The sequence below is a fragment of the Dromaius novaehollandiae genome, chromosome 1 (genome assembly GCF_036370855.1).
Source record: "Dromaius novaehollandiae isolate bDroNov1 chromosome 1, bDroNov1.hap1, whole genome shotgun sequence".
Taxonomy (NCBI): Eukaryota; Metazoa; Chordata; class Aves; order Casuariiformes; family Dromaiidae; genus Dromaius; species Dromaius novaehollandiae.
This window is the reverse complement of record NC_088098.1, coordinates 47,539,236-47,553,320: the sequence shown is the minus strand read 5'-3', so window position 1 is coordinate 47,553,320 and position 14,085 is coordinate 47,539,236. Positions and strand designations below refer to the sequence as shown.

Here is a 14,085-nt window from a genome sequence, read left to right as displayed (position 1 = left end):
GGCGCTCTGTTAAAACTGGGCTAGACCGCAGGGAACATACGTTTCAAAGGTTAACTTCCATTCTGCTTGTGCGCCACAGCATGACTAGATGCAGGAGCTGGCACGGGAGCCGGGCCCCGGCCAGGCTGCTCCGCAGGCGTCCCCCGCTTCGGAAACGCCCTCCTATCTTCCGCGCCGGGAAGGGTGCTGCGAGGTCGCCTGCCCGGCGCTGGACCGGGCCGGGAGACCAGGAGCGGGGGGGGGGCGAAGCCCCGAGCCCCGCCGCGGGGCCCGAGCCCGCGGGAGGCGCCGCGCCGCGGCGGGGAGGGCCGGGGGGAGGCGGGGCGCGGCGCTGCGCGGGGGCGGGCGGCGGCGCGGCGCTGCGCGGCGGCGGGGGGGTGCGCGCCCTGCCGCGCGGCGCCGCGCGGGGCGCTGATGCCGCGCGGGGCCGGGCGCGGCGCGGGGCGGGCGGCGGGGCGCTGCGCGGAGCTGCGCGGGGCGGGCGGGCGGGCGGCGGGGCGCGCAGCGGCGGCTCCATGCGCGGCGGCCGGGGGCTCGGCCATGGGGCTCGGCGGGATGTGGCTGCCGCTGCTGCTGGGCTGCGCCGCCGCCGCAGGTGGGTCGCGACCGTCCGGCGCTCGCGTTTTCCGTCCGCGGCCGGCGTACGAGGTACACGCGGCGACATCTGGGCGCACGTATCTGTCTGTGTATATATGTATGGACAGACATATGTGTGCGCGGACGTGCGGAGGCACCGGTCTGATAGATGCGTATCACGGATGTGTGCACATAGATGTGTACATATAAATACATATATATTCACATATATATGTGCGTGTGTGGGGGTGGGGGGGTGTATATATGTATATATACACACACACGTGCATGTGTGCATTTGCAAGGGCCGGGGGCTTTTGCAGCGGCCGGGGCCGTGCTCGCAGGCGGGTGCCCCCTCGGAGCAGACAAAGCCGGAGCGGGGGCGGGGGCCGGGGGGCGCAGCGAGGGGCAGCCGGGGCGGCAGGAGGCGAGGGCGAAGCGGCCGGAGCGGGGCGCCCGGCCGCGGCTCCGCCGGGGGCTCCGCGCGGTGCCGCGGCGCCGTGCGCGGGGGGAGCGGGTCCGGCAGCGGCGGCCGCTCCGGGCTCCGCACAGCGCTTTTTCTCCTGCAGCTCCTGGCCGCGGCCCTCGCCGGCGCGGTGTGCGAAGCGGTGCACAAGCCGGGCAGGGTTTCTCGAAGCCGCTTCCCGCCGCCGTTAAAAGGCAGCGCAGGATAAACGCTTCGCGCTCCGGTCTCCCCGCAGCGGGGTCCCGCAGCACCGCAGACAGATCGGGCATAAACAGTTTGCATAACGCCTCCGCGGCCGCTCGCAAGCCGAGTGCCCATTTTCTTCTGTAAAAAGAAGAAAAATAAAAAGCCAGATGGGAAACAAACACATAATCGGGCGCAAGATACAAATGAAACATCACAAGGCAAGTGTTACAAAAATGCTTAAGCAGGAAGCATATGATTTTCCATGGATGTTTTACAGGTGAGTCATGGTATTCACTGCATGCTCTTGCTCATTACTGAAGGTCCCGTTCAGTGGCATGTGCAGTATATTGAATGGGAGCACTTACTTAGGCGTAGTCATTAGGTGCAAGTAGGCAAAAGCACCTTTTCTGGGACTGTGGGAGAGCAGTCATGAGCTTGCGGCTCACCATGTGGAAATCCTTGTGCTCTGAGCTGTCCTTTTACTGAATTCCTGTGGCACACAGCAGTACACGAGAAAGCTGTCACCTTCCATAACCTGCATCACTCTGCATCCATCATCCTGCCCTATCTAATTCAAGCGGAAACACAGGGGTTTTCCTCCCTCCCCTTCCCAGCACTGGGTTGGGACGTGGGGGTCTGTGTGCCCGCAGCCTTCTCCAGCTCTTACTGATGCCAGCCCAAAATCTGGCCTGAAGACGGCTGCCATCAGTGGGCATGCATGGCTGAGGCTGGGTGGTATCCGGAGCTGGATGCTGCTGGGGCAGTTGAATACCCTCAGCTCCCAGGGATGTGGATGGCACTTTGGTAGCCAGCACCTCCTGGCAGGGCTGTGAGCCTTGCGGCAGAGCCCCCGAGGGTCTGGCCACTGGGGACACCAGCCATGAGCCTGGCACCACTGCCGTCCCAGGGAAAACCCCTGCTGACCATGGGCCTAACTGCTGCCTCCCCTTGGGCAATAATCTGCAGCGGGTGAAAAGCAAAGGGTGCCACAAGCATAAATAATAATCTTGAGCTATCTCAGGGCCCTGGCTGAGCCCTGCTGTATTTATTTACCTCTTCCCAAACGTGTTACAATTCAGTGAGTGAGGGAAGCACAGTAAATGTTCACCTATTTGTTTAGTGGCTAACTGCACCGTGTTACATGTAGCCAAAGAATCCAGGAAAGCAGCCAAATACATAAATTAGGCCAACTTGTGGCAAGCCTAACTGATAATATGATAATAGTACTTACTTACCTATCCCTCAGGAGAGCTGTGTAGGTTAGTTAATGTTTATACAATGCTTTGGAAAGGATCTTCAGGAGATAAAAGTGATATTATATAAACTTTACAGTTATATTTGTTTACTTTTGTAGAGTGAAAGCATTCTGCACAGTTGATGCAGATCATCTCGAATACACTTCTACCGATCATGTTTTTCTACCCATAGGAAACTAATTTCACTGAGTATTTTTGTTCACTAAAAACTTCCCTAGATTGTTTACCCAATGAAATCCAGAGCCTGGGTTTAGAAGTGCTTTCTAATGGGGGCATAACAAGCAGCAGTCCACATCTGTTCTGAATAATCTGTATAGAAAACCTGTAGAGATCATTGGTGGTAGAAACGTGTTGTTTCCAGTGTGTTTTTCCTTAAGAAGCAGGAGGAGCAGGGAAATCTGTCAGATGGGGAAGGCTAAGTCTCTGCTAGTGCGTAATATCACTTAATTGCAACTATGACACTGTAGACAAAAGATGAATAAAGCCCCAATAAAGCATTTATTGGATGCTAAACTGAAACGACCTTTGAGCATAAGAAAAATGCCAAGAAGAAGCCATAATAATTGGTGCACAAAGCTGACTATGTCTGCCTGGCCCAGTGATAAAGACGGCATTATGCACCTCAGATGTTTTGGCCTGCCGGCATCCAAGTCATCAGCGCCTTTTTTTGTGTTAAATGGTTATGGTTCATAAATGCAGTCTCGAGCTACAGCTACATTCATTAATAAAGAGGCGGAGAGCCCCTAATCAGATGCTCCTGAATCATGAGGGTTAGTTACTCTGCAGATAGCTTCACCCTGAGCCCCATAGCGATTTTATTTTTCTTTGACAAATCAGATGTGATTTTTAAACCAGCAAGGCTTCCAAAAAACTGGAAGAGAAACCACAGAGACTGGCACCGTTTCAACCAAGGATTTTTTTTTCTTTTTTTTCCCCCCTCTTTTACACACGTCAGTGACGAGTTTCCAAAAAATGGAGTGGTACTTCGACTAAATCCTGACCTCCGCTGCAGCTAGATTTGGGGTAGGAAGAGGGAGGGCTGGGAAAACAGGCGAGGATGAGAAAGAGAGATTCCCCGATGTGGCGGGGTGGTGATGAGCGGTGTGGGACGGCCCCAGAAATCGCCCCCAACTCTGCTTGACCTCCCTTGCAGGTGCGAGCGGCGGGGGCACCCGCTGCGAGAAGGCCTGCAACCCCCGGCTGGGCAACCTGGCGCACGGGCGGGCGCTGCGGACCGACACGGCGTGCGGCACCGGCGCCCCCGAGCCCTACTGCGCCTACGCCGAGGCGGCCGACCACAGCTGCGAGCCGCCGGCCTGCGGCCGCTGCAGCGGGGCCCGGGCGGCCCTGGCCCACCCTCCCGCCGCCATGGCCGACTCTCCTTTCCGCCGGCCCCGCACCTGGTGGCAGTCAGCCCAAAACGCCCCCCGGGAGACCATCCAGCTCGACTTGGAGGCCGCCTTCTACTTCACCCACTTAATCCTGGTGTTTAAGTCGCCGCGACCTGCCGCCATGGTGCTGGAGCGCTCGCAGGACTTCGGGAAGACCTGGAGGCCCTACAAGTACTTCGCCGCTAACTGCTCCACCACCTTCGGGCTGGAGGACGACGTGACGCAGAAAGGAGCCACCTGCACTTCTAGATACTCGGGTCCCTTCCCCTGTACTGGAGGAGAGGTAAGTCTGCTTCTCTGAGCTCGTAATCCCATGCTCTTCTCCAGAATCTCCCATCAGCTGGTGGAAAGCCCATACAAACAGCAGGGAGTTTGGGGGATGGAGAAATAACACAGCTGCTAGAGGCACAGGTGATGCTGAGTCCTCAGGAAGGCCAGAGAGCACGTTGCTCTTGACTGTCCTTTCCAGTTGTTGTAATCATGTGTTTTTGTGGTAATACAAGTCCATATCAGGCTGAGCAAAAATGTAACTATTTTAAAATTATAGGTCTCCAAATTCTCTTTAAATAAAGATGACCATCACCAAGAAGTTAGAGTGTAACCAGGCAAAAAAGCTATTGGCTAGACTGATACCTAGTTCTGCATAAACCAGATTAACCTGATAATTAAGGAACCTTACGCTTCTTTCTTTTTTTTTTTTCTGTTTACACTTACTCTTGCATGAAAACAGCATGGAAAATGACGGGCAATTACACTTGCTGAGAGGGAAAGTCTATATGAAAAATCAGATTATTTTCAATATCAGAAACAGCAGGAAATAAGTTATGTATGTGGAGATCTTACAGCTAGTACTCTTTCCTTTTCTGTCTAAACCGGGCTGCCCCCAGTGCAGGAGACCCTCTCCCAGGAGCCGTGGCCCTAAGGTTGCTCTCTGGACTGAAGCGTCCCCACTCGTGGTGAGGCATCTCCAGTGACCGGCTCTGGATTTTAAAGGCTGCTCCCTCTAGTGGCTTCATTTAGTGAACTTCAGCTGAAAGTTAAATCAAACTTAAAGTTCTCCTCGGATGTAATGCAGAGAAATGGGCACGTTTAAATGGTGAATTAGGAGGTCAGCTCTATACTTTTAGTCCCTGCTGATTGCTTGCTTTGAGATGAAGGTCCTGTTCTTGGAGACCGGTATTCATGTCCCAGGAAAATCACCTGTTGAAACCTCTTTGTGGCTTCCCACCCTCAGCCTGTCATTTGGAGTCACCCTTATCCGTGATTTAGTTAGGAAGCCACTCGCTGCAGAAATATCTGTCTACCGGATTGCACCTCTTGGGGGAAGAGTCACGGGGAGGCAGCCGACGTCCTGCTCTTGGAGAAGCTGACCTGTGCCCCTGTTGGCTCAAACAGAGATCTCCAGAGCTGTCAGGCAGGTCCAGGATTGTTATTTCATTAGCCCAGTGAAGGGTTTAAGTGAGGTAGTTGGCAAGAGAAAGTAGTATCTTCTCCTCTTCTCCACTCTCTGTCCTCTCATGACCCAGAAAAGCAGACTAAACTTTCCTTCACGGTGAAATCAGGTGCCGCTAAAAAGTGGGTTCTACAGAAAGGACTAAAGGACATGCCCCACCGGGAATTTTCCAAGACCCTCAGCATTTCCACCATCCCGTATCTCCCACCATCTAAACCATAAGGCTACACCAATCTACGATTCAGTGCAGGAACTGAAATTTGTAGCTATTGGCATCGGAGAATTGCTCCCCCCGCTTTTTTCTTTTGACCTGCTGGGGCCAATGAGCAGGATACGTTTGGGGTACTCCAACCTGCACACTCCTGTTTCAGCTTTCCCAGGGATCATTCTTAAAGATGAGAATCCAGAGTGTAAGTCACGGCAGTTACCTGTCTTTTTTCTGTTAGGTCCCATATAGTTAACGCCCCGATGCAGTTTTCACTCCAATCACCCCTGCAAAGTTTGCACAGACCAAGATGAGGGCTGTGTCTGGCGAGGACCTGTGCAAATAATGTCCTTGGGCCAGCTCATATGCGGATTGGTGCTATGGGTGGGACCAGTGGGACTGAGATTCTTTTATGTAGAAACCCGTGTTTATTTCAAGAAGGAAAGGAGTTTGGTATTGCATCTGCAGTAGTGTGCTGCAAAATAGGCTATTCACAGAGCTTGCTACTGCAGGATCCCTTCTTTTGGCTTCACTTTAGTTTGTGTTATTGCAAAGAAGCCATAAAAGTCAAGATCATTTAATTATCCCAGGCTTTAAACAAATGTCAAGTACAAGGGGCTGGAGCTTATAAGATTTTATGTATATGGCACACTTCGGTTCCCTACACTTAAACACCACTTGTATTTACCTGCAAAGTAATAACAGCAGCTTTCCGGTGACCAGATGGCAAGCATGCATGCTTAGCAAATATCACATTTAATTTATTACAGTGTGCTACATTCCAGCAATTACTTGTAACTGCCAATAGCAACATGCATCTCACCTAAAGAAACATCAGTGTTTTGTGTTCTGTTTGGAGTTATGCAGTGCTTTACTCCCACTTCTGGTAGCACCTAATTTCAGACATATGGAAACAGTAATTTTACTTGAAACAGTGGTTTCAAATATGCAGTCATCTCAAAGCATCCGAGTCTGAAGGGTATTATTTAATTGCAGCTCAGTTGCCCCAGTTTTCTTTAAGGCTAACATAAATTCTGCAAGTGCTACTGGATTTCTTTTTTAATTTTTTAAAGTTTTTTTTTCTATGATGTAACAAGTACAACCTGTGCTTCCAACTGTGTATCATGCCATCTATATACCACTTTCTCCCACTTCAAACATTTCAACACCACATGGGCATTTCCAGGCACAGAGTCAGGGCTCGCGGGGTTTTGAACGGCGGGTCTCTGCGCACTGCTGGCAATTGGGCCATGAGCACCTGGGACCACAGATGAAGCTCAGGGGAGGCCTCAGGAGGTGGCTGCTCACCCCTAACAGCACCAGGGCCCAGATGGGAGCTGTGAGTACTTGGGCTGCCGGTTCCTTGTTTTCCCTGTCTGCAAAGGGCAGGCAGTGCCCATCGGCCCGTGTTTCTGCTGCACATTAGGGTTGGCAGCAAGCCCCGATCAAAGGCAGCAGCGTGCAGAAGCTCTTAGTGCACAGGGGTCTGCGGCCTCTTTTTAACAAGTAGTATGTGTTAATTTGGATCAAATGAGCCTCCGCTTCACTTTTTATTGGTTGATTTTTTAAGAAAAGAAAAACTGTTCTCTTTGCATTTCTTTTGCCCTTATTATAATGAGTCATTCCGTAGATGCCTAGTCTAATTCTTATGACAAAAACCCTCCCTCGTTACAACTTTGCCACAATGTTGATTTTGAAGAGATTTATGATACCGCAAAAAGCAAGATGTCAAGCCTCTAGGTTCATTTTAAAGACCCAGAGCTCAGTGTTCATGGAGAAACAAGAGATGTCAAATTAGCTCCAGGAACTGCTTTTCATCTTTTTTCTTTAATAGGCCAGCTCCGTGTTTTCCTTTCTGGTGCCGGCACTGGCAGCTGAGCTAGAGAATGCTGACAAAGTGATCTGTATGGGATCTACCACCTAAGAAAAGGGGGCTACGTCTTGGCTAGCGTTCATCTTTCCTGGTCTCAGCCCCTTGCTTTAGCGACACAGGGTCTCTATATGGACGTCGTAGGTCTCTACCCTTCCTCACTGCCTTTCCCAGATGTTGCAGCACCTCTGGGCCTAGTTATCCTCTTTGGATGCATTTGAGTCATCCACCCTGAAGCAAGTGTGAGCTGGAGGATTAACAGCCTAATAGTGAGGTTGGGAAGGAAAAGGAAAATCCAGAGAGAATTTCTTCAGTAGCTGTCCACCATGAAGAGCAAGGATGTTGAAGGCTGCGTAGCACAGAATTGGTATCTTCTCCTCCTCTTGCTTTATGGTGAAGTTATTCCTGTTTTACATCAAAGTAGCCTGGGGGAAGATCAAATCCTACAAGTACAATGTGGGAGGAGAGGAATGCCTGCTGCTTAACATGATGTTCATCCAGTGTTCATGTTCATCCAATAACAATGTGGAAGCAGGGATTTGTTTTTAATGATGGGCAGCAGCATGTACCTGATTAATCAATGTATGGCTAGTGCTCAAAATGTGTGTGAAAGCATATGTCACAAGAGATATGACAGAAACATGAAACATGACCACTGGAAGGAATAGTTTGGGATTTATTTTTTGTGTAAAATTACCATGAATTATAACATAAGGGGCCAAAGGGAGATTCTAGTCCCAGCCATGTACTGGCTTTCAAGAATAATATGCTAATGCTCTAGTTTTAGTCTTAAAGGCTTTGTTGAAGGAATTAAGCACATGCCCCAGAGACTCACTGTGTCCTATTCAGAAACCCACCTCTAGTCTGGCACTGCTTTCGGAAGCTCCCACTGTTAAATGTCTAGGGTCAGACTGTCCCCTGCCATAGGGCTCTTCAGAGTGGGCAAGGGAGAAGCAGGAAGGAAGAGGAAATGCCGGTACAACCGATCAGGTGTCCAGCAAACTTCGAAGATCTGCCAATGGGAGGGATCAGGCTTGCAACACTGTGAAGGGGAGAATACATTTCTTCCCTGTCAGGGAGCGTTTTAGGATCAACTGCGTGCAAAGGGGTCGCTGAAGACTTTCCTTATGCTTAATTTAGTGAATTAATTGTTTCACAACAACAGTTTGTTTAGCCTAGACAGAAACCTCTAAACGCTGGCCTTATATTATCAGTGTTTTAAAAGAAAGGCTAAGGCCAAGTTTTAGCCTGTGTCATATGAGTGTGCTACAAATCCAGAATAATTTCATTGTTTTCCAGGGTGTTACCCCTGAGCCACATTACTGCGAGGAAAATCAGAACTGGATTCACCAGCCAAACATAATCCGATCTAAGTAAACAAGATGCAGAAATAAACTCTTTCAGCTTCGTGCTCAGACAAGAATGCCATTTTTATTAGTATGCATAAAAGGCTATCTTCCCTCCCATATTTTGGATCATATTAATATTTCTTCCTTTACGGGCTAATCTTAAAATTATCTTTGACTAGATGTCACTGTTAAGGGCTCATCTACACAGGATCCTGAGCAGATGTTAATTCTTTAGCTGTGAGTGAGAGTGACTGTCCACTCTGCAATGCAATTATCTCATTCACTTTAAGTTCCCATCTGTGGTCAATTCAGATTAGCTCGCCTGAGTGTCCCCATTTAGACAAGCTCCACGATAAAAGAACTTACTGAGGCAGAGTCCCCTTGACAAGATTTTAGTAAATTAGTAACTTGTTTGAGTGTTCATCAATTCAGAATACTGCTAATAAATCACTCTGAGACTTCAATCATTGTTGCTATCTTCTATTAACAGGAGAAACATATTTGCAGCTTGACAATATTCCAGCAACAAATTCTAACATGCTTCCAACTTTTGAAAAATCACATGCTGCTGTTTTACTGTGGGGTGTGTGTGTGTGTTTTACTGAGCATTTTATTGATCTCATGTGTCTCCTGTAGCAGAAGAACCTGCAAATGTTCTGCCTTGTACTGTTACTGCGTGCAGCCTGCCTCCGTTCCTTAAGGATTTGCACACTAGTCTTACAGGTTTTACCTGAAAACAACTCTGTAGCGCAAAAGTAAATTGTGTCCTGCCAATCAGGATTTTGGCCCTAATAGACAGAGCAATTTAAACACTCGCTAACACAAATGGGAGTTAAAGGTACCAAGGGTTTTTATTTTGAGGGCCCTAATTCTGCATTACAGAAACACTGTGCTGCAGCCTAGAAACTTTTGCCCATCTTTTAGGCCTAAGTAAGTTTGGCTTTAAACTTATCTGCTACCTCTTTCATGCCCTTAACTGAAGCTGAATCTCCATTGCTTGGAGCTCCAAGGATCTCTTGGGCATGGGAGACTTGAGCTCAGTCACTTGACACTCCACAAAGAAACTGTGCAGATACGAAAGAACACCCTCAAAACAGACTTAGATTTCAGACCATTAGAGGGCTACAAACTGTTTAGTTAATGGTTCTGTGCCATTGGTATCTGGACAAAGAGAAATTAAAAGCCCAAACTAGCCACAAGGAAAGTCAGATCTTGCTGGTTGCTGGTATTAGCAGTGTGCAGGACGTGTAAGGACACGGCACAACTCTTTGCGTATCTCAGTGAATTTAGCGAAATATGGGGTCCCCTATTTCCTAAGCAAAAGAACAAGAATGATGATTTCTAATGGAATAGTTAATGGGATGATGTAAGCAGACTAAGGCTGGAGTTGATGAAATGATGTAGGAAACTAAAAATCAAGGGCTGTGACACCTGGTAAGTGAGGGGTCCCTGGAGCAGTATCATAAGGGCTGAGTGGGATGGGTGCATGTCAGCCAGCATGGCATGGCATTCGGTGCCTGCGACTGCTCTGCAGGCACAGCAGCGAGAGGGGACTCTGGGTCACCACTGTGCCTGAGAGGACACAAGACAAGGGCAGTTCTGGGCACCTGCAGAGGTGGAGCTTTGGTGTCTGGGGAATATTGCCATGAAAGGTACCTTCTCTTCAGAGTGCGGGCACCACCAGGGCTGAACAACAGGAATGCTGTTTTCTGGGCACAGACACCTGCCTTACTCTTAGGTTTTCTGTATGTGGAGTAGCAAGGGTGATGCTGCCAGACGAGCACTTTGGGCCAGGTTGTGGCAAGCCCCTCTGTCCCCCCACCCACAGTCCCGGAGCACTGACATGTCCCTTTGCTTGGCTTCCCGGGCACTCAGCATCTCTGAAGGACCAAGGCATGCATAAGATGCTTCCTTAACCCCCCCCCCCCCCCCCCCCCGGGTAAAGTAATCCTCCACACAATTACCCTTTTGCAACTAGCCAACAAAAAGGTCTCATCGTCTCCTTTTCTGCCTGCCTTTCCTGCTGTTTATGGCACTTGGAATTTGGTCCTCCATTTGGCCAACTACTGAAGTGCAGCCACCTCTGGGATGGAGCATGGCCAATGCTTAATAACACATATTGACAGCCCCTGTTTAGAACAGCAAGTTTCTAACTACTGCAGATCGGAGCTGCTGGATCAGCCTGCAACTATGGCCAAGACAAATTATTCCTAAAAGGGAGCTTGACCAGTCTATGAAAGGGGATATATTGTAGGCCGCCTACAATAGGAAGGAATGGGTTCCACGACTCCGAGAGATCCTTTCCAAGCTTATGTTCTTATGTAGGAAGTGAAGAGCACTGTGCCCAGATGAAACAAGAGGAATTTGGGTAGGCAGAAATTAATTCTCTAATTTGGCATCTGGCCTTGTTAGCAGGACTATTGCTTCCCCTGAGAAAAGCGCCGCGGGATTTTAGTGGTGAAGCCAGAGCCTCTCTTCCAGCACTGCACCCCACTGCTTCGTTTCACTGTTCCTTTCTGGCATGAAGGGAAGACTGGCACGCTTATTCAGCTCCCCGTTTGCTGGCTGTAAAGTAGGGCTGCCATATTTCTCTGGATACAAACGTATACATGGGAAACACAGCGAGTCTGACGCACCTCAGAAGTTTTGGATCAAAACTTCATGCTCTGTGGACTTAATCTATGCATGCACAATGGCTATTTGCATGAGATTTCCAGTCGTTGACATCCAAACTGCTAGGCAAATGGAAAATCCTCAAATTCCCCCTGGGCCACATTTCCAGGAAGAAAAGGCATTAATGTCCAAAACAAAATTACCACAGCTGTATGCCATGGCTTGAAATCTATAGCAGTAAGCTGAAAGGTGAGGTGAGGGTGCTGTTTCTCATGGCCTCTTTCACTGTGCATATTTGCATGTAAGTCAGACAGATGTTCATTTTCCTAAAATTAAGTGTAGCGCGTGGCAAGTGAATGGTTTCCACTGTAGCAGTAAGCAGCCAGACGCGTAGCCACAAAGCCCTTTCATCATAGACAAGAGCAGTTGCAAAATGTTCTTCAAAATGAGTTACTCTTCGGCTGAAAGAAATCCCCCTGATGCTCCAGGGCTCCTGCAGGCACTCTTGCCGAAACACTAGCCTGCTGCCTCGCAGGCTTTTGCGGTGGTGTGCCCTGCTCAGGAGCTATTAGGGGGTTATTCTGTGGCTCTGGGGAGCGAGCCAGCTTTTCTCACAGCATTGCCTACAAACAAGCAAGTCCAGTTCTCTGCCTGGCTCTTTGGCTTTAGCTCCAGGTTTTCCTCATCATCCCTATACAAAACAGGTACTGCTGGCAGGCCGTGGCTGAGCCCATAAATCTTTGTGGGGATGGGGAAAGGAGGGGAATTGCTGGAGGGAAGAGTATTTAAACATCGTCTTTCTTGCTGATAGGCCACAGGACTTCTTTGCATTGTCAGCTGAAATGTGCTGGTTCATTTTCCTATGCAGGATAGTGCAGCCTTGAAAACAGTGGTTTTGAAGAAGAAATTCTGAAGATGAGAACATTGTAATGATTTTTTTCATTAACAGTGAATATCCAATGGCATTATTCATCTGAAGGGTTTTGTGAGCTAACAAACTGAGCTTCTGTCTGTCTGTGATGAGAGAAAATAGTGATTAGGCAAAATAAAGCCACTGTGGGAATAAACTACCAGTCCTTGGAACAGCACTGTTAATTGGAGGTGAAGAAATCCAAATGCTTTGAGTTGTTTGCCCGGGAGAGATATTTTTGTGATAAGAATATTACTTCTGTGATCATCATCTGAATGAAAACAGGCATGACCTAGCAGTGTTTCATTTTCATCTAATGAAATTGCACAGCATGATCTTGAAAGGCAGTTGAGAAGATGGCTCGCATCTGATTGCTTCTGGCCAGAGATGCCAGGGATTCTGGGGAGATCCTGAAGCCCTTGCCCGTGTTTTCCTCATGCCTCTCTCAGCCGCTCACCTGCTGGCTTCTGCGCGTGAGTAACAATTTTTCCCCTACAGTTTGTTACTTTGGAGAAGGGCAGAACTTTGCCTCGAGTTTCCCAGAAGATGTAAGTTGTATTGGTATAAATTAACCTGTCGAGGCTTCCACAAAGGCTGGTTATTTGAAACAGCTGGATTTCCTTTTTTAAATCTTTGTAAGACTGTGTAACTCTTGGATGGTGAGACAAGGTGTTATTTACCTTGTTCTATGTGCTGTAAAAGATAGCAGAAGGGCTGTAGGCACAAGCCAAATGTGCCCAAATGGCATCCTTTGTCAGAATATATTAAGTAGCCATAACGGCTACAGCAGCACCATTTCTGCAGCATCTTGGTGAGCTCAGTGGATGGCTGTTGGTCATATATAGCAGGTTTCTATTGCCATTGCTTGAGCATATGGATAGAGCACTTCATATTGCAGCTGGAAAGATAGGCTCCATTTGCTCACAGTGATCTTAGAGCTTTCTCTAAGACTATGTCTAAGTCATTAAGTCTAAGTTACTCTCTGCGGTAACAGGTCAGGTTTCCCAGTTTCTCTTGCTGTTTCACTTCATCCGCATGATGCTGAAGTACACACTGCAAATGTGCATATACAGGTCAGGCTGTCCCCTGAGGAAAAGAGGGACCCTTTCCTAGAGTCTACTTCATCTCACAAGCAGACAAATGAAGAAGTGCATTAGAGGAGCTTGTAGGTGATACCTGCCCCATTTAGGCTTAGGAACTTCCCACACTGTGTCAATTATCTTCAGCATCTGCCATAGAGTCTTTTTTCAGCCAAGGGTCATTGCAACTAACCTTGCATATAGCACAGAAAATCTCTGGAAATAAAGTGCCAAAACTACTAACCAGGAGAGTAAATACTGGCATGGATTTGAGCCTTCAGTATTGAAATTGAGAGACAATAAAAATCTGTCTGTAGAATATCTCTGTCTCTATCTTCCAGAGGACGTATTTTGGCAGGAAATACGTTGGTCATTATCAGCACTAGGTGTAGTGGTATGGCAGACGGGGAGCTCTGCTACTGACAGTGCCATGCGATTCCAGTTGCATCTTATAAATTCTGTGCGTGAGGTTTCCCTCTGTGAAAAAGGGTCACCACAGATGTCAGTGCAGGTAGGACTGTCGGTGCTCCCTGTATGTGACAAATATGATTTATTACTGCAGACTTAGTTTGACTGCATGGCACAGCAAATCTTGAAATACAAGTAGTTTACAGGCACTGGTTGAGGTGTAAGAAGTTGGTAAGATGCTGGTAAGAAGCACAGCTGATGATGTCATATGTGTATTCCCACACATGTACTTTATCCCACTACACTCATGGTGCAAATTTCAG

The 14,085-nt window shown here is 48.6% G+C and overlaps 1 protein-coding gene across 2 annotated transcripts in view; it reads left to right on the top strand.

The window, feature by feature from the left end:
* Positions 1 to 389: 389 nt before the first annotated feature.
* The window catches only part of NTN4 (netrin 4), a 51,209-nt gene continuing 37,513 nt past the window's right edge, over positions 390 to 14,085 (top strand). The window contains exons 1-2 of one of the 2 annotated variants that reach the window (XM_026123202.2): positions 390 to 595; positions 3,638 to 4,158. In XM_026123202.2, the coding sequence (XP_025978987.2) occupies positions 415 to 595; positions 3,638 to 4,158 (702 nt within the window). In that variant the 5' untranslated portion in view covers positions 390 to 414. Of the gene's footprint in view, positions 596 to 1,050; positions 1,506 to 3,637; positions 4,159 to 14,085 lie in introns of those variants that run through there. The other variant, XM_026123203.2, reaches the window with a different exon arrangement.